This window comes from Aspergillus brasiliensis (genome assembly GCF_001889945.1).
Source record: "Aspergillus brasiliensis CBS 101740 unplaced genomic scaffold ASPBRscaffold_2, whole genome shotgun sequence".
NCBI classification, from domain to species: Eukaryota; Fungi; Ascomycota; class Eurotiomycetes; order Eurotiales; family Aspergillaceae; genus Aspergillus; species Aspergillus brasiliensis.
In genome coordinates, this window is record NW_027137443.1 from 787,874 (window position 1) to 814,099 (window position 26,226).

At 50.5% G+C, this 26,226-nt stretch overlaps 11 protein-coding genes across 11 annotated transcripts; 7 read left to right on the forward strand and 4 right to left on the reverse strand.

Moving 5' to 3' along the window:
* The first annotated feature begins 48 nt into the window (after window positions 1-48).
* Window positions 49-1,839, forward strand: ASPBRDRAFT_37991 (NUDIX hydrolase). Its single transcript, XM_067623850.1, has 5 exons — window positions 49-318; window positions 542-698; window positions 786-812; window positions 973-1,356; window positions 1,442-1,839. The coding sequence occupies exons 1-5, from the start codon at window positions 292-294 to the stop codon at window positions 1,768-1,770; spliced, it is 924 nt and encodes a 307-aa protein (XP_067482936.1). The 5' UTR covers window positions 49-291; the 3' UTR covers window positions 1,771-1,839.
* A 727-nt stretch (window positions 1,840-2,566) lies between these two features.
* Window positions 2,567-4,634, forward strand: ASPBRDRAFT_191899 (CocE/NonD family hydrolase; the record flags this gene model as incomplete). Its single annotated transcript, XM_067620422.1, has 5 exons — window positions 2,567-2,873; window positions 2,933-3,117; window positions 3,184-3,433; window positions 3,492-3,707; window positions 3,763-4,634. 5 exons carry the CDS (start codon window positions 2,567-2,569, stop codon window positions 4,632-4,634), a joined length of 1,830 nt encoding a protein of 609 aa, XP_067482937.1.
* Window positions 4,635-6,204: 1,570 nt separating this feature from the next.
* Window positions 6,205-6,924, forward strand: ASPBRDRAFT_26243 (uncharacterized protein; the record flags this gene model as incomplete). The annotated part of the gene is made up of 3 exons (XM_067622249.1): window positions 6,205-6,268; window positions 6,309-6,378; window positions 6,483-6,924. 3 exons carry the CDS (start codon window positions 6,205-6,207, stop codon window positions 6,922-6,924), a joined length of 576 nt encoding a protein of 191 aa, XP_067482938.1.
* A 2,295-nt stretch (window positions 6,925-9,219) lies between these two features.
* On the forward strand, window positions 9,220-10,605 carry ASPBRDRAFT_26244 (uncharacterized protein; the record flags this gene model as incomplete). Its single annotated transcript, XM_067622250.1, has 1 exon — window positions 9,220-10,605. One exon carries the CDS (start codon window positions 9,220-9,222, stop codon window positions 10,603-10,605), a length of 1,386 nt encoding a protein of 461 aa, XP_067482939.1.
* Window positions 10,606-11,772: 1,167 nt separating this feature from the next.
* On the reverse strand, window positions 11,773-13,580 carry ASPBRDRAFT_37997 (uncharacterized protein). Its single transcript, XM_067623851.1, has 2 exons — window positions 12,479-13,580; window positions 11,773-12,410 (listed from the first exon to the last, which is right to left on the reverse strand). Exons 1-2 carry the CDS (start codon window positions 13,143-13,145, stop codon window positions 12,103-12,105), a joined length of 975 nt encoding a protein of 324 aa, XP_067482940.1. The 5' UTR covers window positions 13,146-13,580; the 3' UTR covers window positions 11,773-12,102.
* Window positions 13,581-14,493: 913 nt separating this feature from the next.
* Window positions 14,494-15,086, reverse strand: ASPBRDRAFT_37998 (uncharacterized protein). The gene is made up of 2 exons (XM_067623852.1): window positions 14,887-15,086; window positions 14,494-14,810 (listed from the first exon to the last, which is right to left on the reverse strand). Exons 1-2 carry the CDS (start codon window positions 14,953-14,955, stop codon window positions 14,622-14,624), a joined length of 258 nt encoding a protein of 85 aa, XP_067482941.1. The 5' UTR covers window positions 14,956-15,086; the 3' UTR covers window positions 14,494-14,621.
* A 273-nt stretch (window positions 15,087-15,359) lies between these two features.
* ams1 (alpha-mannosidase) lies at window positions 15,360-18,861 on the forward strand (the record flags this gene model as incomplete). Its single annotated transcript, XM_067616905.1, has 4 exons — window positions 15,360-15,505; window positions 15,598-16,106; window positions 16,199-18,191; window positions 18,240-18,861. 4 exons carry the CDS (start codon window positions 15,360-15,362, stop codon window positions 18,859-18,861), a joined length of 3,270 nt encoding a protein of 1,089 aa, XP_067482942.1.
* A 107-nt stretch (window positions 18,862-18,968) lies between these two features.
* On the reverse strand, window positions 18,969-20,260 carry ASPBRDRAFT_62024 (chromatin modification-related protein EAF6/MEAF6). The gene is made up of 3 exons (XM_067628349.1): window positions 19,810-20,260; window positions 19,506-19,745; window positions 18,969-19,402 (listed from the first exon to the last, which is right to left on the reverse strand). Exons 1-3 carry the CDS (start codon window positions 20,119-20,121, stop codon window positions 19,148-19,150), a joined length of 807 nt encoding a protein of 268 aa, XP_067482943.1. The 5' UTR covers window positions 20,122-20,260; the 3' UTR covers window positions 18,969-19,147.
* A 117-nt stretch (window positions 20,261-20,377) lies between these two features.
* On the forward strand, window positions 20,378-21,486 carry ASPBRDRAFT_203439 (low-affinity Cu transporter; the record flags this gene model as incomplete). The annotated part of the gene is made up of 4 exons (XM_067621665.1): window positions 20,378-20,658; window positions 20,781-20,979; window positions 21,122-21,302; window positions 21,369-21,486. The coding sequence occupies exons 1-4, from the start codon at window positions 20,569-20,571 to the stop codon at window positions 21,484-21,486; spliced, it is 588 nt and encodes a 195-aa protein (XP_067482944.1). The 5' UTR covers window positions 20,378-20,568.
* A 170-nt stretch (window positions 21,487-21,656) lies between these two features.
* On the reverse strand, window positions 21,657-23,344 carry ASPBRDRAFT_26249 (putative F-box and JmjC domain protein; the record flags this gene model as incomplete). The annotated part of the gene is made up of 2 exons (XM_067622251.1): window positions 21,657-22,845; window positions 23,010-23,344. 2 exons carry the CDS (start codon window positions 23,342-23,344, stop codon window positions 21,657-21,659), a joined length of 1,524 nt encoding a protein of 507 aa, XP_067482945.1.
* A 486-nt stretch (window positions 23,345-23,830) lies between these two features.
* On the forward strand, window positions 23,831-25,886 carry tif1 (putative eukaryotic translation initiation factor 4). Its single transcript, XM_067623812.1, has 8 exons — window positions 23,831-23,982; window positions 24,066-24,183; window positions 24,365-24,439; window positions 24,506-24,574; window positions 24,631-24,779; window positions 24,882-24,989; window positions 25,052-25,694; window positions 25,756-25,886. Exons 2-8 carry the CDS (start codon window positions 24,144-24,146, stop codon window positions 25,764-25,766), a joined length of 1,095 nt encoding a protein of 364 aa, XP_067482946.1. The 5' UTR covers window positions 23,831-23,982; window positions 24,066-24,143; the 3' UTR covers window positions 25,767-25,886.
* The last annotated feature ends 340 nt before the right edge of the window (window positions 25,887-26,226 follow it).

A 26,226-nucleotide genomic window follows, 5' to 3' on the forward strand; every position in this document is an offset into this window, starting at 1 on the left:
TTTACTCCGTCCGTACCTCCACCGAACCAAACCAAACCACTAAAGTATCAATCCTGCATCCAACACATGGCCAAGTAACTAACTAGCCAATCGATAGATAAACCAACTACTAATCCGTCCCCCTTACATTCTCTCCTCTTCCTTCCCTTTTCCCTTCCTGCAATGCGAAATCCTCTTCTCCGGCGTCATCACGTACTGCACCGCCAACTCTACTCACGGATCATTCTTCCTCGCACCTTCACCACTCAGAGTCACCTCTACACTCAACCCAACGTTGCAGATCCTACTACCATGCCTCCTCTAAACCCAGCCTCACAGGTAAAACCCCTACATTTATACAATCCTCAGCTATTCCTCTCAAACTACACGATATACTCAAAACCCGTATTCATATCCCCAAACATATGACGTAACCCAGCACTACCTATCAAGCCTACCACCCAATCAATAACCAACCGAAAAGACACCAAATAAGATACTTACGCTATAAACCAACAAAGTAAGCATTTATATATCTAGTTACTGACTATGTACATCGCAGAAAGCCATCGCCCGATTAAGAAACTACACTCCCCCTCCGACAACTTATACCTCTGTGCCGTTGTCACGCCGCGCCGCGGTACTGGTGCTGCTGTATGCGGACCAGAAGGGGGATTTGAGGGTTGTGTTAACGATGAGAGCGGCGACGTTGAGGTCTTGTATGCATATCCCCTTTTCAATTAGTAGTATCTTGTTTTCATGTGTATGTGAAGTATGGGCTGTGGCTGATCTGATGTATACGGCAGATGCTGGACAGGCTGCTTTACCGGGTGGTAAGTTCTCTCTCCATTCCTATCTAGTTTATTTCCACATGAACAGCCGTCTTTATGAAGGGGGGCTGAAGTGTGTGCTACGTACGATGATAGCTCCCCATGATATACCTTAGCGATCCACTATATGCTATATCACTCTGATATCAGCTAACAAACACAGGCCGCGCCGACACCCTATCCGAAACCCCATTCCAAACCGCCCGCCGCGAAGCCAAAGAAGAGATCGGCCTCCCCGAGCTCGACGAGCACCTACCGCGGCCCTTCACGGTCGAGCATCTCTGCGAGTTCCCAGCCAATCTGGCGCGGACGGAACTAGTCGTTCGGCCATGTGTGGCGCTATTGCATTCATTTGATGAACGGACGGGCGAGAATGCCGATCCGGAGGTCTCGCTGATCCCGAGGCTGGATGCGCGCGAAGTCGCGGCTGTGTTTACGGCGCCGTTTCGCAATTTCTTGCGCAGTACGGATGAGGAGGGGGTTGGTGGGGATCCGACGGATTGGTACAAGGGGGCTTGGACGGAGTGGCATCAGGAGGATTGGCGGAGTGAGTATATTCCTTCTTTTATCTTTTTGTTTGCTTGGTATTTTGATGGTCTGTGTTGTGTGTGCAGGTAGCTGACTAGGAATAGTGCATCAATTCTTCGTCCCTGTCCGGCCTAAAGAGGTTGTTAAGCCGAAGAACAGGTCCGAGGAACAGAAAGAGGCAGTTAGTCAATTGGAGGAACAGGAGAAGTCCTCGCAGGTCACTCGCTACCGGGTGTTCGGGATGACGGCGCGGATGTTGGTTGATGTGGCGCGGGTCGCGTACGCCGAAGAGCCCGAATTTGAGCACAATAGCCACTTTGGGGATGAGGCAATGATTGAGAAGTTGCGGAAGATAGGCCGGTTAAGTCCGATCCGGAGGACAGGGGATCAGTTGACGAGACGGGATATGGAGATGGCGGCTAAACTTAGTTGATCCTGTATCTAAAGCCTTGAGTAGATGCTGCGTTGATAGCCATATTAGACCCATTCATACGTCAACCTGAACCCTAAGTGTTGAGTCAGAAACACAGAGGATGAATAACTACTTTCACAACTGAGCATCACCACGCGAGCTCAGCATCAATAGATCAACCACAACCACATCAATATAACAAACAGCCCCTGAATACAATCAACTCACGAATTGAAACCCATGTCTAGGCTATCATCTTGGTATTTGCTTGCCCCTTAGTAAATATTCCATTCACCTGCTGCAGGTGTCCGTCCGGACGGCGCTAGATAGGCAATCCACTTCCATAGTGGACCGCTCGACCAGGGGATACGTATGTCGATCAATTATAACATGTTGCAGTATAAGTTTAGTAAGCGGAAGAGCACGGAAGAAATAGAAACTATATATCCGGCTCAAGTATCCCGTCCTACAATTCTAGCAGTGACGATTGACTGCTTCTGGGTGACCACGTCATGATAAGTGGGACAAAGCTCTGGCTTTGGTTGAATCGTAAACGAATGAAAGAGAAGTATCATAGGAGATACATAGAAACAGAAATGAAGCGGCAAGATGGGACGCGTCAACTGTCTTCCGAACTGTCAGGTGTGTGTATGTGCTGATGAGGGTATCGTAAATGTTATGAGATTCCTACATAGTATATAAACAGTAGATACACATTCAGATCCTACTCTTCTTCTGTGTATAGCAATTCCATCTGTGATTTTTAACCCTACCCTCTCATCCATCCTCGTCTCACCCCGTTCAGAAAGTGTCAAAAATGGAGGCACTTGTGAAGAAATTCCCTGATGTCGTCTTCATACCAGTCCTCAGACCGGAAGTGCATCCACAGCAAAAGCTCCTATACCAGGGATCCAAGTTCTCGTCAACAACCTTTCCCAAAGGCCACACCCTACTTCCTGGTCGAAAGCCCCTCGAGGCAGATACCATCATTGACAGGAATGTGTCTTTTCAGATCAGAGATGGCACGACCTTGTACACCGATATACACCGTCCCTTGACAACAATTATCCAGAAAGAGAGGGTTCCTGCAATCCTGGTCTGGAGTCCTTATGGGAAGATTGGAGGTTAGCCTACCCCTCCAGCAGTATCTACGGCGGTGCTGATGCAAAGTAATCATCTTCAGACCCGGGTTTATTCGACCTCATGGGCCCTTACCGTTGCGGTGTCCCCCTGGAACAAACCTCGGGGTACGAGAAATTCGAAGGTCCCGATCCAGCTGATTGGTGTGCTCGTGGCTATGCTGTCGTCAACGTTGATCCTCGGGGTGTTGGTGATTCTGAAGGCGAAATCATGTTTTGGGGACAGCAGGTATGACGAGCCATCGTAGGCACAAAGTGAAATGACATGTGTTGCTAAGCAAGATATATCCCTAAGGAAGCTGAAGACATTTATGATACCATCGACTTTCTTTCCAAGCAACCATGGTGCAATGGGAGCGTTGTGATGGCAGGAAATTCATGGCTGGCCGTGTCCCAAGTGAACCATGCCTCGCGCTGCCCGCATCCCAACCTCAAGGCCATTGCTCCCTGGGAGGCTTTTACCGATGTATATCGACAGGCTATGTTTCGTGGAGGAGTCCCTCAGCATGGGGAGTTTTGGGAATTCACGGTGAGAAGTTTCGCAGGTGAGTGTCTGCCTCCCATTGTTTTAGTTGAGATTTATTGGTCCTAATTACTGAGCAGGAACAAACATGACTGAACATCCGTTCGCCACGTACGAGACCCGGCCACTTTTCGATGACTACTGGGCAAGTAAAGTCATCGCGTCTGAAAATATCAGTATTCCTATTTACGGGACTGCTTCTTTTTCGACGACGTTTCATTCAGAGGGCTCGTTCTATACGTTTTTGAAGGCTAAGTCGGAGAAAAATTGGTTGCGAGTGCATCCTTATCAGGAGTGTATGTCCCACACCAGAGAAAAGTTCACTATTCGCATGACTCACATTGATGATAGGGTCCGACTTATATCGCCCCGAAATGAACGACGACCTCCAATTATTCTTCGACCGATACAGCAAGAACATCGCCAACGGGTGGGAGGAATCTACACCTCGAGTCCGGATCTCCCTCCTTGGCTTCGAAGACAGCCTAGTCCAAACCGTGACCGAACGCCCAGCATCCGCGTTCCCACTGCCAGGCACCGAGAACCGGAAATACTTCCTCGATGCAAGCACCAAATCTCTAACTCCCACGAACCTGCCGCCGAAAGAGCAATCGCAAATCAGCTACGAGGGCCACCATCTGACCGACTGCGTCGACTTTACTGTATACTTTGACCAGTATACCGAACTCGCCGGCTATCCATTCGTCAAACTCTGGATGTCCTGCACAGAGCATACCGATATGGATGTCCACGTCCAGATCCGGAAGATTAATAGCCAAGGCAAGCTGCTTGTGCATATGAACTATGAATGTCCCGTACCGGAATCTGAGGTTCCCAATACGGATGTTGTGAAGTACCTGGGTCCTAATGGGGTGTTGAGAGCGAGTCATCGCGTTTCTAGAGAGCAAGAGACAGGTTCTAGTGACGATTGTTATCCTTCGTACAAGCATGACAAGACAGAAAAGCTGAAACCAGGGGAGATTGTCCCCCTCTACATCCCCATTTGGCCCATGGGAATGGTGTTCGCTGCCGGAGAAGGGATCTGTTTAAGAGTCTCTGGTCATTCTTTGAGGCTTCCGGCTACTGAGATGGCTATTACTATTAACTCGGAGGAGGCGAGGGATGAGAATATTGGTCGGCATGTCATTCATACCGGGGGTTGCTATGATAGCTTTCTTGTTGTTCCTGTTGCTCCTTCTGTTGCTTCTTCCGAGGAGGATTGAGAGTGTGTTTGGTTTGGACATCGCTGAAATAGATTGTAGATGTACCGAAGTGCGATAAGAAAAAAAAGAAGGAAGGAAAGATACACTCAAAATCATATGAACTGGCACCATTTTGCCAGTGGAAGATAATTGTATAGCCATATCTTCTAGTAGTCATGCTCGTCATCCAGCCTATTGGTCAGATTCGAGTTATCCACGCATGCATGCATGCATGCATAACTCAATCGATGTTATGCATTCGTTTCTTATCGGTTGATTAAAACCCGCTATGCATTTATATCCCCCCATGTTATGAACGATATCTCCGAACACGGCATTCGTAAAGATTTATTTGTTGGTTACACAAAAGACAAATTACGGACAACGGGTAGATATTTGTCATCGTGGAATGGGCGTATGCAGGTTTGATGTTGGTGTTGAGAGTGGCTTGGCTGCGGGATTGTTACTATTTGGACTGGTACTTGCTGTATGTGTGATTAAAGGGAGAGGGGAAAGGGGGATGTTGTTAAAGGGGTGTTGTGTGTTGGGTGGTTATGGATGATTGATAGAGAAATCTGTGTCTAAGGAGTAAATGTTTGACTGGATCAAATCATGGGTTTATTTGATGTAGGTAACAGGTAGTATAGACTTCGCATGATTTGGTCAGTGGTTACTAGATAGTAGTGATCTGTTTTCCTGGTTCATGATTCTTGTATTGGTCTGAGATAAGATGGCAGCCCTAGCTGAAGGCGGGGATTGTATATTGATTTTTTTGAGACCCAAGACTGATGGATATCGATGGTTAATACTAGATAAACGCTGGCATTAGAATGAGAGGGGCATGGCTTCATGCTTCATGTTTGCCTGGGGCTACCGCTGCACGTGGCCAAGCCTGGTCAACTCATGGGACCAGCTCGATTGGTTTTGATACTGCAGCTCGCATTCTTAGTACATTTCGTAGTATGACCATCAGCACAGGGTCTGGCTGTGGCTCAGGCAGTGCCAGGCGGCGATTAATCTGTACTACAATGTTGGACTACCACTACAGTCAACCCCAGTGTACTCCCACAAGCAGCCGCTTACTGGTAAAGTGAGGGTCATCTCAGCCTGATTGCAATCGAGACCGACTCGCAATCAAGTAACACGGTAACTATCTACATTTCCAATACTGGCCCGACCTCATTGGACTCTCGGTCCGTGTGGCATGTCGTGTTTGCCTTTGATGAAATATCACTCAAATACCGCTGCATTCAGTTAGTACACACTTGCTGTCAGCCCCAAAGCTACTAGTGTGGAATGTCTCTGAAAAAACTGTATTAGGGTTAGGAATGCCATGCTTGCCCAAACCTTGTCTGCTCGCCTAACGCGGATGAGAGTAAGACATCCCCTACTACAAGACTAGCGTCATTAATCTCCCGTTGCTGGTGGTGGAGAATGAGTTAGCTTTGCCAACGGTGCTAGTCTCAGGAAATGAAATCGAGACTGCCGTATTCCTGAGCATGGGCATTCGCGACACCGGCGATATCGCAGGTCGCAGAGGAGGCCGTCAGCCAACCACGGATACTGATTGGCTTGCATGGCCTGCAGCAACATGGCTTGGCTGCCATGGGACCAGCCTCCATCCGACAGGAATCTGAAACGGGTCGGGTATGCCCGTGAGTGGGAATGCTGGGCCGCTATCTTGAATGTTGGCAGTGGGTATCCTGATCTTAGAGGGCCCCACTCCGCCTCTAAGCTTGAGTGATTCCAGAAAACTCGCATCCTGGTGCATTCTCTCTTGCCTCATCATGAGCTCATGCTGATTGCTGGATCGGATCGATCGACTGAGTTGTTGTCTCAGTGGAGCTGTTGAGATAGCATACTCCGTAGTCAGCGTGTTACCGCGACAGCCAGCCTCTGGCCATCTCCACCGTCTATTCAGTGTTCAGCTGCTCTCAGGCTCAGCTGCACCACAATTCGATTATGTCCGAACGATGCCCGCCGGGTCCGTCGCACTATCCAGGTGCCCAATGTCTCTGTCGCGACGGGCGCAGGTGGAGCTGCTGTTTTGGCATCCTCTGGGCCATCTCCGGTCGAATGGGGGCTCATCAGGATAGTTACCTGGTCGCCGATGGGGCTGTCTGGCGTGACCACGCAGCAGCATCCCGAGCGGAGGGCACGAACAGTGGAGGATAAGAGGAACGAGGCGTATGGCGGCGTGGACTGTGAGACGCTGGGGATGACCTATCCAAAGAATGCTGAGAGCGAGACCGGCCTGAAGCACGTGTTCTGGCTAGATGGACCTGTCAGAGAGAAAATGAGCTCTGGTTGACCTCATCGGCAGTGATGTCCTTGCTGAACAGTCGTGTGGCTGAGGCCCGATGGATGTTCTGGGAAATCCGAGGCGTCATACGTCGGTTGGTCGCCGTCCATCTGCTGAGAAGAGAGAGATAGAGAGAATGAACACCGACATTGATCATTCTTGCCAGTGGTGAAGCCAGATGAATGTCATGCTGGATAAACTCTCTGTGTTACCTGTCATATAGTATAGTATATGTACCTTGCAATCTAAGGGGAAGAAAAAGAAGCAAAGCAGCAGAGAACGAAGCAGCTAGGAGGCTAGGACAGTCAGTCAACGCGACTAAGGAGACTAGGCCACGCTAAGCGTGCAGAGAAGAGCGACAGAAGCAAAGGGAGGAGGGTCTGTCAACAGGCGATCTCCATACCGCAATATGATCTATCTTGTTTTTTTCCCTCTACTGTATGTCTGTCATTTGTGGATTGGAAGATTTACTTTTCCATGAAGAATTTTCTTTTTCTCTTGCTTAGTACGCTTTTTTTCTTTTCCAGTGACAGGCTGGGAACATTGCTGAATAGTCAAGCCTCCATTGCGGAATTGAGTTCAATTGAGTGCAGGGATAGAAGCGTAAGCTGATAAGAAAGTCAGCAAGTCCCAAAGTAAGAAAGAGTCCGAGCTGAAAGGCTGTAAATGTGGATGTGGAGGTGGAGAAGGGCAACCAGGGATAAGCGGCGTCCACAGCTTTTTCTTTGTTTGACTGGCAACGACCAGCGCGACTAGTTTGTTTAGTGAGTGACTCGGTTAGTGATGATCCAACTAAGAATAACCTCCCCATCAGCCATGAACCATTCAGATCCAGTTGGGCAGGGGGAAAGGATCGACTTCCGGGGTTTAGCAATCAGCAATCAGCAATCAGCATTGAGCAAGTAAGCTGGGATCACTCGGTGACTCCCAGAAGTCACTACTAACTAACTAACTAATCAACTAACTAAAGTTGTTGGTTCGTATTCCTCCTTCCTTTCCCCGGCCCTAACCAGATCTGCTCCCCCATCCATCAATGTCTGGACCTTCGCATGTCTGGCTCGGTGTCATTGTTGTTTCTCATATGTTCCAAGAGAACCAGAATCTCGGTAATTGTAGACGAAAACAAATGGAACGGAATTCATCTTAATGGCGCGCCTCTCAGCAAGCCTCATCCACAATACAGCCATACACACCTACACCACACCCACTCCCCAGTTCCATCCCTTGCATGAGGGTGTCACCCTCATGAGGCTATTCCCGCCCATGATGATGACCCCGACGATCCCCTCCTGCAGTCCGACCAGGAACTGCCCTTGAGATATGTCACTTCTTTTTGCTTTTTACATGATGATTTTATTTTATTTGGTGTGATTTATTTTTTTTTTCTATTATTCCTTCCATTTTCTACATGACTCCGCCCCCGAACTCCTTGGGATCTAGGGATGAACGGCCGGACCAGCCAGACGGAGCTTGTCGAGCTGCATATGGCGACCCTCCCTGATGGATCCGATCCCATCACATTTGCTGCTGCTGCTGCTACTGAGTTCTTGTCGTCGGCCTCGTTCTCCTCTTCCATCTTCCTCTTCCTCTTCTTATTATTAAACCCCGTCTCCCTTTCACTTCATCCCATCGTCTCCCCCTTCCCTCTCCCTCTTCTCCCTTCTCTCTCCCCTTCGTTCAGTTCATCCCCGTTCCTTTCTTCTTCCCTCGTTCTCCTCCTGGTGAACCATGGTCCCGGCGGGTTCTTTATCTCTACACTGCCGGATAAAGACACTGGCCACAGGCTGACTTGCACGAGTGACGGTCGTGTGATTGTTTGCTTTGCCTGCTTGCTGGCCTGTCATCCTGGACGCCAAAAAAAGGTTAAAATCGCAACAAGGTCGGCCACTGGCGAGCAACTTCAAAAAAGCAACGACGCTGGACGTATTCGGGTCACAATTTTGGTACTTCGCCAACGGAGAACATCCCAATCGGGCTCATTTCCCTCCGGGCGTGTGGCTGCTCTCTCTTGCTTGGTTATCTTTCGCTTCTGCTGCTGCTTCTTTCTCTTCACTCCTTCTGCTTCTTGGTTCTGCTTGTCTGTCCCTTGCCACGTTCTCCTCTCTTTCTCTTTTCCCCTCCCATCCTTCAGGAGGGGGAAAAGGTCTTTTGAGACGCCCCCCCTTCCCCTCCCTTCGTGCCAACGCTATAAACTACGTACTATCTCCGGCCACTGTGACGATATACTTCCAGCTCCTGGCCCGAGCCACGGGAATATCTCTCCCCTCTCCCAACCACCACCCCCCTCAATCTAAGCACATCATCATGCTTTCTCCTTCCTCGTTGGCACTGCCTAGACAGGCACCTCCAGTGAGGCCGTCACGGTCCCTGGAGGGACTGGAACAAGTCGTGCCTCCTCGAATGCCAGTGCCCCCCGCTCGTCCGGCACTGCGGCATCTTGATAAGCCGCTCCCCGAGCTGCCTCCCAAGCCACTGCCCGACACCCCGTCGATGGATGAGGGCTCCACCGCGTGGAGTGATGACAGTAGCACCATCTCCAGCTTCTATGATGACAGCCGACGCTTTTCGGCGGATTCGTCCGAGAGTTACCCTGTTTTTGTCCGCTCTGGTTCGGACGATCTGTCCGAGCTTGTCGATCATCCACCCACTACCGGGCCCATCAACCCGTACCAGCACGACGACCATCCTCACCAGCATCACCACGACCATCCCAAGTCCGCACCGTTCGCCATCACCACCACGTTCCTCCATGACGACCACTCCGACCGCGCCCAACCCTGGGTCGCCAACCGGGCTGGCCCCAACCACTACTTCCGGGAGAAGAAATGGGACTTCTTCCCTGAATTAGCTACTCCGTCGGCTCTCCCGACATCCCCGCGTTTTCCCACTCACCCCCGCAAAAAGAACAGCAGTAAACTGAACCTCGCCGTGTTCGACTTCGCCAAAGGCCGCAATCGGTGGAGTCCATCGGATCGGAGTGGACGAGCGCTCGCTCAGGACGTGCGCAATTCGATTCGCTCCTACGTGCAACGCCGGTTGTCGAAAAATTCGCTAGAACGAAACAAGAGTAATCGGTCCTCACCCCCCGCAACGGGCTCAGGGGATTCAGTGCGCACTCCCACTCCATCCAGCAAGATCACCGCACCCGAGGAGTTCCACCATCCTGGTAGCCCAAGGTCTCCTATGAGCCCAGTGGAGTTCTCCCCCGCGAGTAAACGCCTCTCGCGCATGTCCACTCGCTCAACCGTGGGTGCGCGCGGGACGCACCCGCGGCCCCTCGCGTTCCAGCGGAAGAAGCAGCTGGCAGTGCCGATGTCGCCGTATCAGAAGTACGGCGCCGCGATCTGGGAGAAACCCGGTCGCGAGAAGCGCATCAGTTATCGACAGACCCATAACGTCCGGTTTCCGCGCTATCGGAAACGAGGCTCCTCAAAGAAGGGCTTTGTGTCCTCCGCCACCCCGCCCCTGACGCCCCCCGCCCGGTCTCAACTCCAGCAGAACACTCGAGACTGCGTCCGAGCCATCCAAGACGGCACGCATCATATCCTCGACGCCCTTGATGGCGCCAGGAAGAAGGTGATCGGGGTGCGAGGCGATCGACGGCACACGGAGCTAAAGTCACAGATCCGACTGGTTGGACCAGTCAGTCCATATAATAACAATTACGGACAGACTGATCCATGGATTTAGAGCCGAGAGCTCCTTCTCTACTCTCAGACTTTCATTTTCATTTTTGTTGTCTCATTTCCTTTCTATGTTCATGATATCCCATTCGCTTCATTGTTCATGTTATCCAATTAGCCTGTCCTTATTTCCGGTCACTCCCTACGTCTTTAACTCTCGTCGTGTCCCGCAAACTCTACTCATTCCCGTGATATCCCGTTGGCATTTTCAAGGTCTCTGCTTGGCGTTGGGGATATACACCTATAGATACTTATCTATAGTGATTCCACTTATTGGTATATTACATTTGAGGATACTAGCTTATAATGACCCAAATTCAAATTCATCATCCACTTACTACCACCCGAATTGGTCATATCACCTAATAATCGCAGTAAATGAATATACATACGCCCACCCCACCCAAAGAATGCAACCCTCAAGATCATAGACCACGTGCCTCATCCCAATGACCCTTTTCTTCCCCCCTTACAGATACTATCCCCAATACAATGCCTGCACATGCAACAACAGCACATGATCTAGCAATAAATTCTCCTGAGTCAGATGTCTCTCCTCTACAATATCTACCCCCTACCCTGTCTTTCACCCCTAGTATTGATTCATACCCCTATCTATAGATATCCATTGATATCCACACTCCACAAGACATTTGTAATTTGTTTCAGAAATAGCATGAATAATCATGATGAAATCGGATTATCCGTGTCTCTAGTTACTTAGTAGTTCTGAAATCAGGACATCGTGGCTGTGGAGATGGATAATTTGTACGATAGCCATGCATAGTTACTAACTACTTACTGCACCCTTGCTTCGAGTTCTCCTTTAGCTAACTACTAGTACTAGGACTAAGTAGTGTCACACGGCTTCTTAGTAGATACTCTATATTATAGTATACTAGGAGGTACTATAGATTGTGAAGTAGGGATGGGATAATGCTGTGCGACTCTTAATTTATTGAACTGAGACTGTCGTTTTACTATATTATCTCTCTGCTTTGGGTACTAAGTAGGGGGATGGTGTGTCGGGCTTTGGATACGTATAGGAGTTGTAGGTAGGGAGAATAAGAAGTTGAAAGAAAAAAATAAGAAAAATAGAATCTACTAGCTGAGTAGTATGAAGGAACTTTATGTTTTGGTCTGTGTATTGTGTTTGTCTGTGTCTGTATTTGTTGGATTGTATTCGAATGTATACTAGTGTAGATTGCTGTACAGCGCACAGCTGTGGGCTGGGTTAGGGGCTGTGTGCGTTGTCAAAGTAACTACTAGTATAGTAACCATGCAATAGAAAATAGATTGTAGATCATTGATATTCCTAAAATGGAATTATATACTCCACAGAGTCATAGAGTTAGGTAGTTATAAATGAGAAAATGCTCACGATAAGGTATTCTATTTTATCCTGCGCCCAACCATCGCCTGTTCAAGCAAAAACCGACCAACCAACCCACAAGGAACCGAAAGTAAAGAAGACCCGACCTGACCAGAATTTGAAAAGGAACTTTCACAACTGCGCAACGTTTTCCAGGATCTGCACCTCCTGGCCGGGCTTGAACGCCGGCAGTCCGATGAAGGGGCAGCCTGCGCACCGGAAGGCATCGCCCAGGGCGCAGTTTCCACACGAGCCTGTCTTACCCTGCACGGTAAAGTCTAGCTCGTTCAGGTCCTCCGTCTCCAACTTCATCACGTTCAAAGCCTTGTCTTTCTTCTCCCGCTCCGCTTGCTCCTCTGCCTCGAGTCGTGCTGCGAGTCCGCACGTGCAGTCCTTGCAGGCGCGACGCCGGCGGCCGGGCTTGGGCTGGCACTCGGGGGCTGTGCGTGCATGCATTGTTAGCATGGTTCCAATTTTGAGGAAACGGAAGAATATGATTATGACTCACGTTGAATAGGCCTCTTCAAATCCTCATCCGACAACAGTGTATCCTCGTCAATCAGATCATCGTCGTTCTCGTAATCGTCGTCATTATTAATCATGCCCACGGTGACAGGCTGCACGGGCGGGGCAGGGGCAGGGGCAGGTGCAACTGTCTCCGTCTTCGCGGCATCCTTCTTCTTCCCATTGCGTCGCAGAGGGATCGCGAACGACTTGGGCTGATCCATCTTCTCGAACCCGGCATCGGTCTTGATTAGCCCCGCCAAGACCGCCTCGCGCTCCTCGGCCTCTCCGAAAAAGTTATCCTGGGTCTGTAGCTTCGCTCCGGCCTTCATGCAGGGTACCAACGCGGTGTAGACGTCCCGCGTGAGCAAGTGAAGGGCCTCCGACCGCCGCGTGCCATCGGTATCGGTCAAGACGAGAATGTGATCGTAGGTGTTGGCGGGGAGGGAGACGAAGCCGGCAGATATGCGGTCAAGCATCTGCAGGTCGGTTGTGGAGCGGTCAAAGGCAGTGAAGAGGTCCCGGAGCTTCTCTTCTTGGGTGGCGATGGAGGGGGGTGCGAGGAGGAGTGTGCGCTTGGAGGGGCTGCCGGTCGACATGGGCTGGAAGGAGGGGGCAGGCGCCATGTCGAAATCGGGCGTTGTGTCGATGGTCACGAACGAGGGAGCCATTCTGTCGGTCTACCTTCGAATTCGTCTGTGGAAGAAAAGAAAGGGGAGATGCTTGGGGGTAAAAACAGGTAAAGGAGTGAAACTTGAGGTTCAAAAGTGAACAGTGGCCGTGATCGGATGCTCGTTTGGGTTTCGTCTGGCTGACTCAATTGTCATCTGACGGCGTTGTGATTGGGTGGCGGGGAAAGTGGCAGAGATTGTGTTTGACGGTTATCAGCGAATTTTCGGGGTTATCTGATGATGGGGGGATTACAAATCGAGGAGACACGCTTACAACCCCCGAGGAAATAGCTAGGTGATAGTCCGATGACGGTGGTGGGATTTGTTTCCTCCTTTAGGCAATCGATGTCAGTGGGCTTAATTTCTGGGAGGTTCTCTTTGACTCCCAGTGATTTTTAGCAGATTTTCTCCCCTCCAATGCCCCGCAGTGATATTACATTGGCCGAGTTGCTATTGCCCTGCTCGCTGGCCCTGCGAAATTGTCACGGGCATTCTTTGGCCTTTTCGGGTTTAGCGCTACTAGGCTGCTGCCCAAGCTGGCTGACTAATGGAGATCCCTCAGAACCCCGCTTGTTCATGATGTCACTCAGAGGATGTTTGTCATCGGCAAGACGAGATATTTGATAGTCAGTTATTGATGTTCGCAGTAAAAGGCGCTTATACAACATAGCAGAGTTCACTATTGGCGAGTAAGTCGGCTATCTGTGCAAGAGCCGTTGCTTTCCTGCGTGGAGTCCAGTTTAACCTTAAATTGTTTCCAGAAATGGGAACCTGGAGGGCCCCAAAGTACTATACGATCATGTGATACGGCTGATAGTTGATGGTTTCTACGACCATGTTATCGGGCTAATCATTTACAACGACACTAATTTGGGGAACGAATCTCTGATACCGTTCTTGGCGAGAGGCGCGAACTTTTTTGGCGCAGCTACATCACTAGTTGATACGCCATTGGCTTTGAGCCGACTGAAGGCTAAGAAGAGTGACCCTGACGCCAGCAGGCCACCTTGAAGAGGAATAACATCGCCAGAACCGACCTGCTCAAGGATAAAAAGACTAGCTTCATTATATGAATGGTATAGGCGAATGTTACTGCCACAGTTTTAAGTCTGCACTTGCATTGTCGTAACGTCGCTTGAAGCACTTCACCATTTGTGCTCTTTATTTACTTTTCCTGGATTTTGGCCCATGGTATGTTGCTACTCTTCTTAGGGCTGTGAAGATTTGTATCGTCAAATTTGCTGAAAATTTCGAAATTAAGCGCAATTGTGGATGTTTAGGAGACTGGAGAAAAGTAGGCAACAGCTGTCCTGAATCTTACTCAACAACCCTGTCATAATGCCCCTATAGCAAGCAGACATTGCACGGCCTTATCGCTAAACAACAGGTTTATTCCCAATGGCTTGATAGAGCGATCTATGAAATGACTAGAAAGCATTGATACAGAAGGCAATATGCATCTGTGCTATAGTTCTGTCAGAACTCTACATCGCCAGCGGCGACGCCTTCAAATATCATGAAAATGGGCTCGGCCTGGCTATCGATTTTGCCCATCAAACACGCCAGTTCCTCACGGTAGGATTGATCGGTCTCAAAGAGCATGCGCTTTGATGGCTGGAAGTAGGCAGGCATGGATCGACTCGTCACGGCCGGGTCATACTGACTCTACTTGATACCAACCCTATTAGCTCGTATTGCGGTAATTAAAGGCAAGGAATGGATATCGTATAGTTGTACAGACTTCGTAAGCTCGGCGTGGTCGCTGACAGTTTTCGAACTTGATGGTATCTGTGCTTGGTTGGAATGGCATACCACACGATCGTCATTCAACCCAATCAAACAACTGGACATAGCAAAACAGATAACGCTCTCACTAAAGCAACGTTATCTTGAGTCGATGTTACTATAAAAGCATCGTTCACTCAATCTGTTCTATTGTTCTTCACTCTGCCGCAAAAGGAATGTGGACTGGCTGACATAACAACCACCCCGGATCAGCAAAGGAATGCCTGCATCCAACGTCATGTCACCTGCCCTGTCGTGTTCCTGGCCGTTCCTGGCGACTCCTCACTTCCCCTCTCTTTCCTCGTCTAACCAGCTTCTTTCTCACATTAGTATCCAATTCAGCTAATTCATCAAATGCTCTAAGATTATCGTTTGTTGCATCCACGCCTGTTTACCCTAATCCTTCCATTGTGATCTAGACCCGCTACCATGGGTGGAGACGTTCCCCGGCAAGCTCCCAGCGCCCTTCCCCAGACTCCCGCGGGCCCTGTCGGTCAACGCATCAAGAGCATCTACACCGATCGCCTCAAGCAATTCACCGCCACCGGACAGTACGAGGGTCAAAACCTCCTCTCGTAAGTCCATCCTTGCTATCGACCCATTGCACGCAATTCTTCATCTTTCCGATCATCTCTTTCACGTCCGAACTATGCTAAAGCCACACTAGCAAGCTGAACGAGGCCGTCAACTCCGATGAGGACCATGTCAAGCTTTCAGTATACTCCGTCCCTGACCTGCAGCGTCCGACCTTCAAAGAGGCTACCGCCAATGAGTTTAAACCCACCCATATCGGAGCATCGTTCGGACCAAGCTGGTCCACCCATTGGTTTCGCATCCGTCTGACAGTCCCGGAGGATATGCGCAAAAAGGAACGTCTGGAGTTCCACTGGGATGCAAACAATGAGGGCCTGGTCTGGACGGAAGATGGTCGGCCCCTTCAAGGTCTCACTGGCGGCAACGAGCGTATCGAGTGGATCATCCCCGATGCCTGGCGGGATGGAAAGGAGCATACCTTCTACATCGAAATGGCCTGTAATGGCATGTTTGGAAATGCGCCTGGGGGAGATTCCATCCAGCCACCCAACCCTAATAAGTACTATACGTTGCACAAAGCCCAGATCACGGCTGTCAACCTGGAGGCACGGGCGTTGTTCTACGACTTCTGGATTATTGGAGGTAAGTCCGGACTAGTAACTTTAGATGGCTTATACCGCTGCCAGCTGCGAGTTAATAAACTTTCCTGTCAAGGGTCACTGACTTGGTACCAGACGCGGCCAGGGAATTTCCCGGTGACGGCTGGGAGTCTCATGAGGCCAATATGGTCGGCAACGCTATTATTGACGCCTTCATTGCTGGGGAGGGAAGCAATGAATCGATCAAGGAGGCACGCAAGATAGCCCAGAAGTATTTGGGCAGTAAAGTAGACTCTTCGCAAGTGTATGAGACCGATACGGAACCCATCGTTTACGCTATCGGGCATTGCCATATTGATACCTGCTGGTTGTGGCCCTGGGCAGAAACTAAGCGTAAGGTTGCCCGGTCTTGGTCAAACCAATGTGACCTGATGGACCGATACCCGGAGCATCGCTTCGCTTGCTCTCAGGCACAACAGTTTAAGTGGCTGAAACAATACTATCCATCGGTCTTTGAACGCGTCAAACAGTGGGTTAAGAAGGGTCACTTCCAGCCCATCGGTGGCAGCTGGGTTGAGCATGACACCAATATGCCCAGCGGAGAGTCACTGGTGAGGCAATTTCTTTATGGCCAACGCTTCTTCGAGAGAAACTTCGGTGAACGCTGTACAACCTTCTGGCTTCCGGATACCTTTGGCTACTCTACGCAGATACCTCAGATCTGTCGTCTGGCCGGCATGAGTCGCTTCCTCACCCAGAAGCTCAGTTGGAACAATATCAATAACTTCCCACACACCACATTCCTATGGGTTGCACTCGATGGAAGCCAGGTTATGTGCCACATGCCACCAGCGGAGACATACACTGCGAGCGCCCACTTTGGTGACGTGAAGCGTAGCGTGACTCAACACAAGTCAATGGACAACGATAACACGTCGCTCTTGGTATTCGGCAAGGGCGACGGTGGTGGCGGGCCGACCTTTGAACATCTGGAAAAGCTGCGCCGCTGCCGCGGTCTTAGTGACAAGGTTGGCTTGCTCCCCCGTGTGAAGATGGGAGATTCGGTCGATGATTTCTTCGCGAAACTCGAGAAGAAGGTAGAACAAGGCACCCGCTTTGCCACGTGGTATGGTGAACTATATTTCGAACTACATCGGGGCACATATACCACGCAAGCCAACAACAAGCGAGGCAACCGCAAGTCAGAGTTCCTGCTTAGGGAAATCGAGTACCTTGCTACTCTGGCTACTCTCGAGCAGTCTGCCGACAAGTATAAGTACCCCAAGGAGGAGATTGATGAAATGTGGGAGGATGTACTGCTGTGTCAATTCCATGATTGCCTTCCCGGTAGCAGCATTGAGATGTGCTATGATGACTCCAGAGAGCTTTACAAGAAGGTATTCGAAATTGGCAACAAGGTTCGGAAGGAAGCCCTCCAAGCTCTTGGATTTGGAGGCAGGGGTACTAAGGGTCTCGTTGCAATCAACACATTGCCCTGGCCTCGCTCAGAAGTAGTCAAGGTCCCTGCTGAGTTTACAACTGCGGGTGGCCCCAAGTACGCCATTGTCAGTGGTGAAAGTGGTCCTATTCAGTGCCGGCTTCCTACAGCTTCGAACGCAGCGCCTGCTGTGACTGTTTCCGAGATTGAACCCGGTGTTTTCCGTCTGCAGAATGAGAAATTGAGGGTAGATGTGCACAACGGAGTTATCACATCGTTATATGATCTGGAGGAAAAGCGCGAAATTGTTGCCAAGGGTGGAAAGGCTAATCAGCTCGTCATTTTTGATGATAAACCACTCTACTGGCAAGCATGGGATGTTGAGGTCTTCCACCTCGAATCCAGGAAGGAGTTGCAATCCGGGAAGACTACTGTCTCTGAGAACGATCCAAACCGTGTCAGCGTGGTTACGGAGACCCGCGTCAGCGACAAGAGCTGGGTCAAAACGACTATCAGCCTGGCTGCTGCCGTTGGGGACCAGCCATCCTATGTTGAAATGGAAAGTGAAGTTGAATGGCGGGAGACTATGAAGTTCCTCAAGGTCGAGTTCCCTGTCGACATCACGAACACACAGGCATCGTACGAGACTCAGTACGGAATCATCAATCGCCCGACTCACTATAACACCAGGTAATTCAACCTCTGTTTCTACATATACAGGTTGCTAACAAGCTTCAGCTGGGACATGGCCAAGTTCGAAGTGTGCTGCCATAAATGGGCAGACCTGTCTGAGCATGGATACGGTGTTTCGATCCTCAACGATTCAAAGTATGGATTTGCAACTTGCGGTAACATGATGCGCCTCTCCCTGCTTCGTGCCCCTAAGGCACCAGATGCCCATGCAGATATGGGCCGTCATCATATTCGTTACGCGATTCTCCCACACGCAGGGCCCCTGGACCATCGCACGATCCGCGCAGGGTACAGCTTTAACCATCCCCTTGTCCTAGAGCCCGCGTCCGGTCAAGAAGCAAGTGACGCGTTTAAGTCGATCTTGCTAGACGGTTCTCCGTCACTCGTCCTAGACACAGTAAAGCGCGGCGAAGACGATGAGGATGTGTCTCGTGACGACCTACCACGGCGTGCCGGGCAGAGCGTCATCCTCCGGATTTACGAGTCCCTAGGTGGTAAGGGCCGTGGCACCATCAATACCAAACTCCCAGTCAAGAAGGCCTGGAAGTGCAATATCCTTGAAGATGACGAGACAAGTCTCGTCTTATCCAAGTGTGACGCGCAGACCACGAGCATTGCTATCGAGCTGAGAGCCTTTGAGGTCGCGACGTACAGGCTACAGCTGTAGCCGAACTCCATGCATTGAAAAGGGAAAATTGTCTGTAGATTCTAGCACCAAGTGACATATCTTTTGAGATGTATAGTCTAACAGATCAATGCCGATGCAGTCTAGTAGTACAGAGGATATCACAGACAAATAAGGAAATCGAGCCGATACAACTTCAAGCAGATAGAATCAGTAGTTTTCCGCGCGCCACAGCTCCTTATCCAACCCAGAAAAGCACCCACCAACTCCAATCGACGAATCCACACGAAATCAAAACAATAAGCCCATTCATCCATCAACTGATATATCAATCCCTCCCATAAGTAATCTTCAACCTCTTCGTAGGCGGCCTATCCCCATCCGTCCCATCATCATCTCCTTTATCCTTATTACTACTCGCCGCAGACTTCTTCTTATTCTTCGACGCCTGTCCCCCCTTCACACTATTCGCCGCAGACGACGCATCCCCATTCCCAGGCTTGCCAGTAGATCCATTATACGTCGAGTTCGGAGTCGCGGCATGCGACGGCGTCGTTTGAGCCGATGAAGGTGCAGGCGAATCCTACAACACGGACACACACAATCTGTCAGCTTACAAACATAACCACACACAGGGGTAGAGGAAATAGAAAGAAGAAGAAAGGGGAGGATAATGGTAGACATACCCGCATGAAACTCGCCGAACTCCTCGAAAACACACGATCCGCGTCCGACACCGTCGCCTTTCGTCTGGCTGCGCCTCCACCACCACTCATACTCGATGAGAGCGCAACTCCGGCTCCTCCGATCCCGGCCCCGCTGGACGAGCCCTTGATGTAGTTGTCAAACCCCTTGATGATGTTTCCGGCGGTGGTTTCTTCGAGGTAGGATTGTTCGAAACGGTAGATTTGGTCTTCGAGTTGGGCCTATAGTTATTTGGTTATTTTATTGTTTCTCTTTGAGATTGGCTTAGCGAAGGGGGTATCATACCATGCTCTTGTCCATTAAACGCTTCTTTTGGAGAGTGTCGCGGAGTTCGCGGCGGAGTTTCTCATAGTAGGGGAGGCCGCGGTTTGCGGTGGATGAGGCGGAGGAGTCGGTGGATTGGTTGGGGTTGGGGTTGGAGGTGCTGGTCGATGTTGTGTTGTTGGAGTTAGAATTTGTGTTGTTGTTGTTTGACGTGGGATTGGGTGCTGTGGAGTTGGTGGTCGTGGTGGAAGTTGGGCCTGCTGTGCTGGTGGATGTTGCTGTTGCTGGGCCAGTTGATGCGGCCGGTGTTGCAGCGGCGGCGGGTTCGGCCATTTTGGTGGTAGGCGATGTGATTGCGGTGGAGAGAAGGCGTCGGTTGTGAAAGGGTTAAGAAGTAGTGTTCGTTGGTTTAGATGCTGGCGCGCATTGGGTGAGTGTAGTCGGTGGTCTCGCGATCTACTTAGAAGCGGAAGAGAAGTGGAAGTCAATGAATGAATGGATTGGATGATGATCGCCGCTAGATCTTATCGTTGCTGTTTGGCTGGTTTGCATCCGCGTCACATTATCGCTCCGTCAACTTACGTACGCCCTGGAGCTGCATCTCCCCATCTGGTCGGAACTCCTTGCTCTCTTTCCCTCTCTGTCTCACCGATTTGGTTTGTTGGCTTCTCTTATCTGACGAGCAGCTTGTGACACTTGTTACTTCGGAGCTCACTGTATATATTATATCTAGCTTCATCAACGCCCCTCTACTTGGACTTGCTACTGCCCGACTTCGACATGGATCACTCAATGCATGGTATGATGGACATGGACCATGGTCATGACCATGGTGATATGGACATGGGTGATGGCCAGTGCAGTATGAATGTGAGTGTCTTTGTTGCTACTCTATCTTGGTCCAAGTGCAAGCAGTACTGTGAAGTGGAGCTCATCATAGCTTGCTACGGCGCACTACCCTCCTAGTTCGTCCGGCTAACGATGCTTGCTAGATGCTATTCACCTGGTCGACGAAGAATCTCTGCATCGTCTTTCCCCAATGGCGCATTACAAACACCTGGTCCCTTCTGGGTTCACTCATTGTCATCGTCCTTTTGACAGCCGGCTACGAGGGAATTCGACAGCTTACACGGCGGTTCGAAGCAGCCCATGCTAGGAGGCTGAGTGCATATACTACGGTTGCTGTGGGTGGTACGTACTTCTCGGTTTCTATTATGTTTTCTGTATTATTCATGGCGGGGATATTGGAGTCATGGTTTCTTCCTCATCTTCGAGCGCTGGTTATTGGTTTGGCCCGACCTTTGCTGAGATGAAGCACCTGACATCCGTGAAGGCAGCGAGGTCCACGACGATTCTGCCACGGCCAATGTCCCTTCTAGCCAGACGCTGCCTGCCCCGAACACCGGCTCACCCCTAGTTGTAGGCAGGGATAGCCGAAGGACCGTCGAGCAAAGAGGCAAGATCACCATGGCGGCGTTGTATGCCGTGCAGGTCTTCTATAGCTTTTTCATCATGTAAGTCTTCTATGCACCCTTCCTATTCGCTCTTTCCTCGAGTTGGACGAGTTCTAAGCTGTCCAGGCTGCTCTTCATGACGTACAACGGATTTGTCATGCTCGCAGTTGCCGTTGGTGCTTTTGTGGGGTATTTGGCGTTTGGAGACAATACATCTGCCAGCAAAACGGTTGCTTGTCATTAGTGGACCGCAAGCACGAAGGCTTGTCTGGAGTTCTTGGTGGGAACTCAGCATATGCTTAGCAATGGCTTTGTTGGATAGCTGTGGTCGTCTTGTCGTTTGGAAACAGCATCTGTTGCATACTCGTCTAATGAGCATTTATGCGTTCACTTGCAAGTAGCGGAAGGCCGTAATCAAGGGACTTCAACATCGCTGTCGTCTCCGAAGCCAAAGCTAAACCCGCCTCCTTCGGCAGCTTCACCTCCGTCTTTCTCTGGATTTCCGTGCACGATTTCATCCCATTTCCGTTTTTTCTTCTCGTTCTTCTTCTGCAACTCTGCCTGCGCCTGTTCCAATAATTCAGGGTGCGATTTCTGCATCTGCGCCACAAACCGTTCGTAGGGGTTGTTCACGTCCTTCCTGAAACCTGAGACCTGGTCGGCCTTGTTAGACAGGAAGTCCAGAGCAGCGCTCAGATGGGCACGGGGTATAAAGTTCTGAGTAATGGCAATGGCGGGCTCGATGTTGACGACCAAGTGCCACCAGCCCGAAGGAACGTGGAGAATCTCCCCCTCGTGGCAGATCCCCTCAATGCAGCCTGGAGTGCGTCGAGCCTCCGCATGGAAGCCGAACAGCCACTCAGCAATGCTCAGAGGGGAAGTCACCTCACTCTGGTCGTCTGATACATACACGCCCGGGGGTGGTGGGAGCTTCGAAGACGATGGGAACATGATCCAGTATTTCGAGCCACGGACAACTGCATTCCAGGCGCTGGTAGCGTTCGGATCCTTGTGAAATGTACTGCCAGACCGCTCGGGACCAATGATCAGCCACTGCCTGTCAGGGCGATCGTTCCCCAGCACGGAGAAGAAATCCTCTCCAAAGCAACTAGGAGGCCAATAAGTAGCTTCAGGCTCCTGATCCGGCTGACCGACCTTGAGGCCCATCTTCGATACAAAGGCCCGGTCAAACAGATAAAGAGGACTCTCATCGGAGTTGTTGTGCATGTAATCAACATAAGTATGGAAAGGCCAGTCCACTGCCTCTGCGCGGAAAACAGTCTCGCCGTAGTGATCCAGTAGCATGTTTACGGTCCAGTTCTTGTAGGCAGGCCATTGTTTCACAGGCTCAGTCAAGATGAATGGCGTATCGCTCCATTTTTCGTTGAATTCCTCGAAAGAGAGATCGGGAAGACGAGCAATTTGATTGCGGGCCGGGATATTCTTGATATAGGGATCTAAAGATATATGGGCGCAGTGAAAGGGTCGGTGCAGGACATCCGAGAATAAGTTGGAGCAGTCCAGGATGCACTCTTCCGATGGGGGAATGTTAAGGTAAGTCGAACGCCATGTTCCTTTCCATGAGAACGAGGCGGGAGGAGACCTGACTAAAGCGTTAGTGCAATGCTCCGGGCCGTCTAGATAGCTATTGTTCTCTAAACGCGATGAGATGGGAAATTGCCAAGTCCCACAGTGCAACAAGAAAATCCCCTCCTAAGCAGAGTGTAGACATAGCAATAATGTAAGAACAATAGATCTATATCTCACCCGGTGAAAAGAGCTTTCCAGAGATCTTCGGCTCTTGTGAAGGCATAAAATGCCTTGCAAGTCTGTCCGATATTCAAAAGACTGGGCCCATCGAGGTATTCGAGCAACATCAATATCGACTCATCCGGTAGGATGTTGAATGTCCCAATTGCATGGCGCAGGTTCTCTGCGGCGAGCAAAGCATTGCCACTAGGCTTCACGCCCAGAGGATGGCCAGGAATTTCTTCATGGCCAGACAAATCCTCAACACTAGGATCCGGAAGTGAAGAGTAGCTGTGAGCAGCCACTGCACCGCCGAGAGGACGAGCACTGTCCAAGGAGTTGATATCCGGCATTTTCATGATTATTATTGAAGGGAAAAGTAAAGGACGAGCATTGAATTCTAGGAACTTTCCCAATTCGGTGGGGAACGACTAGACCGGTCACAGACCGGGCGGCGGTGGTGGTACAGACTAGTAAGAAACCGCCCACACAACCAACGGCCAGGGCTGTCAGGCAGGGAAGATACCGGGGCTGTTATGCCCAACTCACCCATAATCAGCGCTCCTGTGGACGTCCTCATTCGGCAATAATACATTCTACGCAGTGAGAGATACACCCTTCTGTGCATCGAAAGTATTACGAAACACTTGCTTCCGTAGTTCAGCCAGCAAATAAGGAAATCATGGCGAAATTCCCACAAGCCAAGTACGTGGGTAGGTTACCTGATAGAGAAGGCGGTGCGTATCGGCTAGGCTAAATTGGCGCTAAAAATCAAAAATTTCACCGCGTCAAATGGGAAAAATGGCAGCAGGGAAAGAAAAGGGAAGAGGAAAAAAAAAAAAGTTCGCAGTGCTCGTCCCGCCGCTTCTGCTCCCCCCCCATTTTCCCACACCATCTTCGGTGATCCAACTTGAACTTCTTTTCTCTTCCCACCCCCTACGACTTTTGAAGTCTTTGTGATATCTCTCATCCCCGAGAGTTGTGCTGCTAGGTTCGTTGCTCTCTTCCCAGTGATTCTCTGCGCATTGCGGCCTCCCCCACCATCCTCGCCTATCGCTAACAAGCCTTTCCCAGTTTTTAACTCCCAAAACCCCACCGTCTTATTCGATCACAGCATCTCGCCTGTGATCTTTTCTCAACAACACCGCAATCATGGCTTCTAACGACAAGGGTTTGGAGGAGATCCCCGAGGGTATGTGCCAATATGTTCTTTGCTTTATTCTTTTCAATGCAAATTTGGGGTTTATATCGATCTACCTTGCTCGAGATTGGGGCTCGCTCCCAAGCCAGCAGAGGGAAGAGATAATCGCCACGCTCCATCATCGAAAGGTCCTTTGCAGGAAGTGAGCTGACCAGATTTTTCACCTCAATAGGACAGATCGAGTCCAACTACGATGAGGTTACCGACTCTTTCGACTCCATGGACCTGAAGCCCGAGCTGCTTCGCGGTATGTGATACAAATTTTATCCTCGCCCCGGTGGGGTCTGTGCCAACATGTTCTGACGACGTCCAGGTGTCTACGCCTACGGTTTCGAGCGTCCCTCCGCTATCCAGCAGCGTGCTATCATGCCCATCATCAAGGGTAGGTTTTCCCCGCGCGGTCGGCCACAATCTATGATGCTAACGAGAGCATCCTAGGCCACGATGTCATTGCTCAGGCTCAGTCTGGTACCGGAAAGACTGCCACTTTCTCCATCTCCGCTCTCCAGAAGATCGACCACAACCTCAAGGCCTGCCAGGCTCTGATTGTCGCTCCCACCCGTGAGTTGGCTCAGCAGATCCAGAAGGTCGTTGTCGCCATCGGTGACTTCATGAACATTGAGTGCCACGCCTGCATTGGTGGTACCAACGTCCGTGACGACATGAACGCCCTCCGTGCCGGTCCCCAGGTCGTTGTCGGTACCCCCGGTCGTATCCACGATATGATTGAGCGCCGTGTCCTCAAGACCGACCAGATGAAGCTTTTCATCCTCGACGAGGCTGATGAGATGCTTTCTGTAAGTCCATAGCAGATCTGGGCCCCCCGAGAAGATGTGCCTTTGCTAACAAGTATGACTAGCGTGGTTTCACCGAGCAAATCTACGACATCTTCCAGCTCCTCCCCCAGTCCACCCAGGTCACCCTGCTGTCCGCCACCATGCCCCAGGATGTCCTTGAGGTCACCACCAAGTTCATGCGTGACCCCATCCGTATCCTGGTCAAGAAGCAGGAGCTTACCCTCGAAGGTATCAAGCAGTTCTACATTGCTGTTGAGAAGGAGGAGTGGAAGCTCGACACCCTCTCCGATCTCTACGAGACCGTCACCATCACCCAGGCCGTCATCTTCTGTAACACCCGCCGCAAGGTCGACTGGCTCACTGACAAGCTCACTGCCCGTGACTTCACCGTCTCTGCCATGCACGGTGACATGGAGCAGGGCCAGCGTGATGTTATCATGAAGGAGTTCCGTTCCGGATCTTCCCGTGTCCTGATCGCCACTGACCTTCTGGCCCGTGGTATCGATGTCCAGCAGGTCTCCCTGGTCATCAACTACGACCTCCCCGCCAACCGTGAGAACTACATTCACCGTATCGGTCGTGGTGGTCGTTTCGGTCGTAAGGGTGTTGCCATCAACTTCGTCACCGCTGACGATGTCCGCATGATGCGTGAGATTGAGCAGTTCTACAGCACCCAGATCGAGGAGATGCCCATGAACGTTGCTGGTAAGCTAGCCTTGACCCACATTTTATTCAATGTATCTTTCATACTGACTTTGGGATCCAGACCTCATCTAAACACCCTAATACCATCACCTAACGTCCCTCGATGCGGATTACGAATGCAGTTGCCAATAACGCTCCAAGGGTGAGCTGCGGTGGGAAAGACGTTTTGACATCGTTGCGCTTCTCTTGGTAAAGGAGAATCCTTCAAAAAGTGGCTTTCTGTGTCTCCAGCATTTTCTCTTTTAGCAGTGGCGAGCGGGAACCGTATAGGCTGCGTGTTTCTGTCTTGTGCTGTTTATGGTTTCCTTTGTCTGTTATTGCTTATGGAGATGCGACACGCTTGTGCGATTTTATTGCTGTAATTCATGGTTCTCTTCCGGAAACGCTTTTTCACACCCTTTTTTCCTTTGCTCTGTACCTAGCTCGCTCTCTGGTTGGTTAAGGATGCTGCGTTCATACTTGACCAAAGAGGTCGGGCCAAAAATGTGATTAGTTCAACCAGGCTTTCTTTTTCCTCGAGGCACTTTGGGTG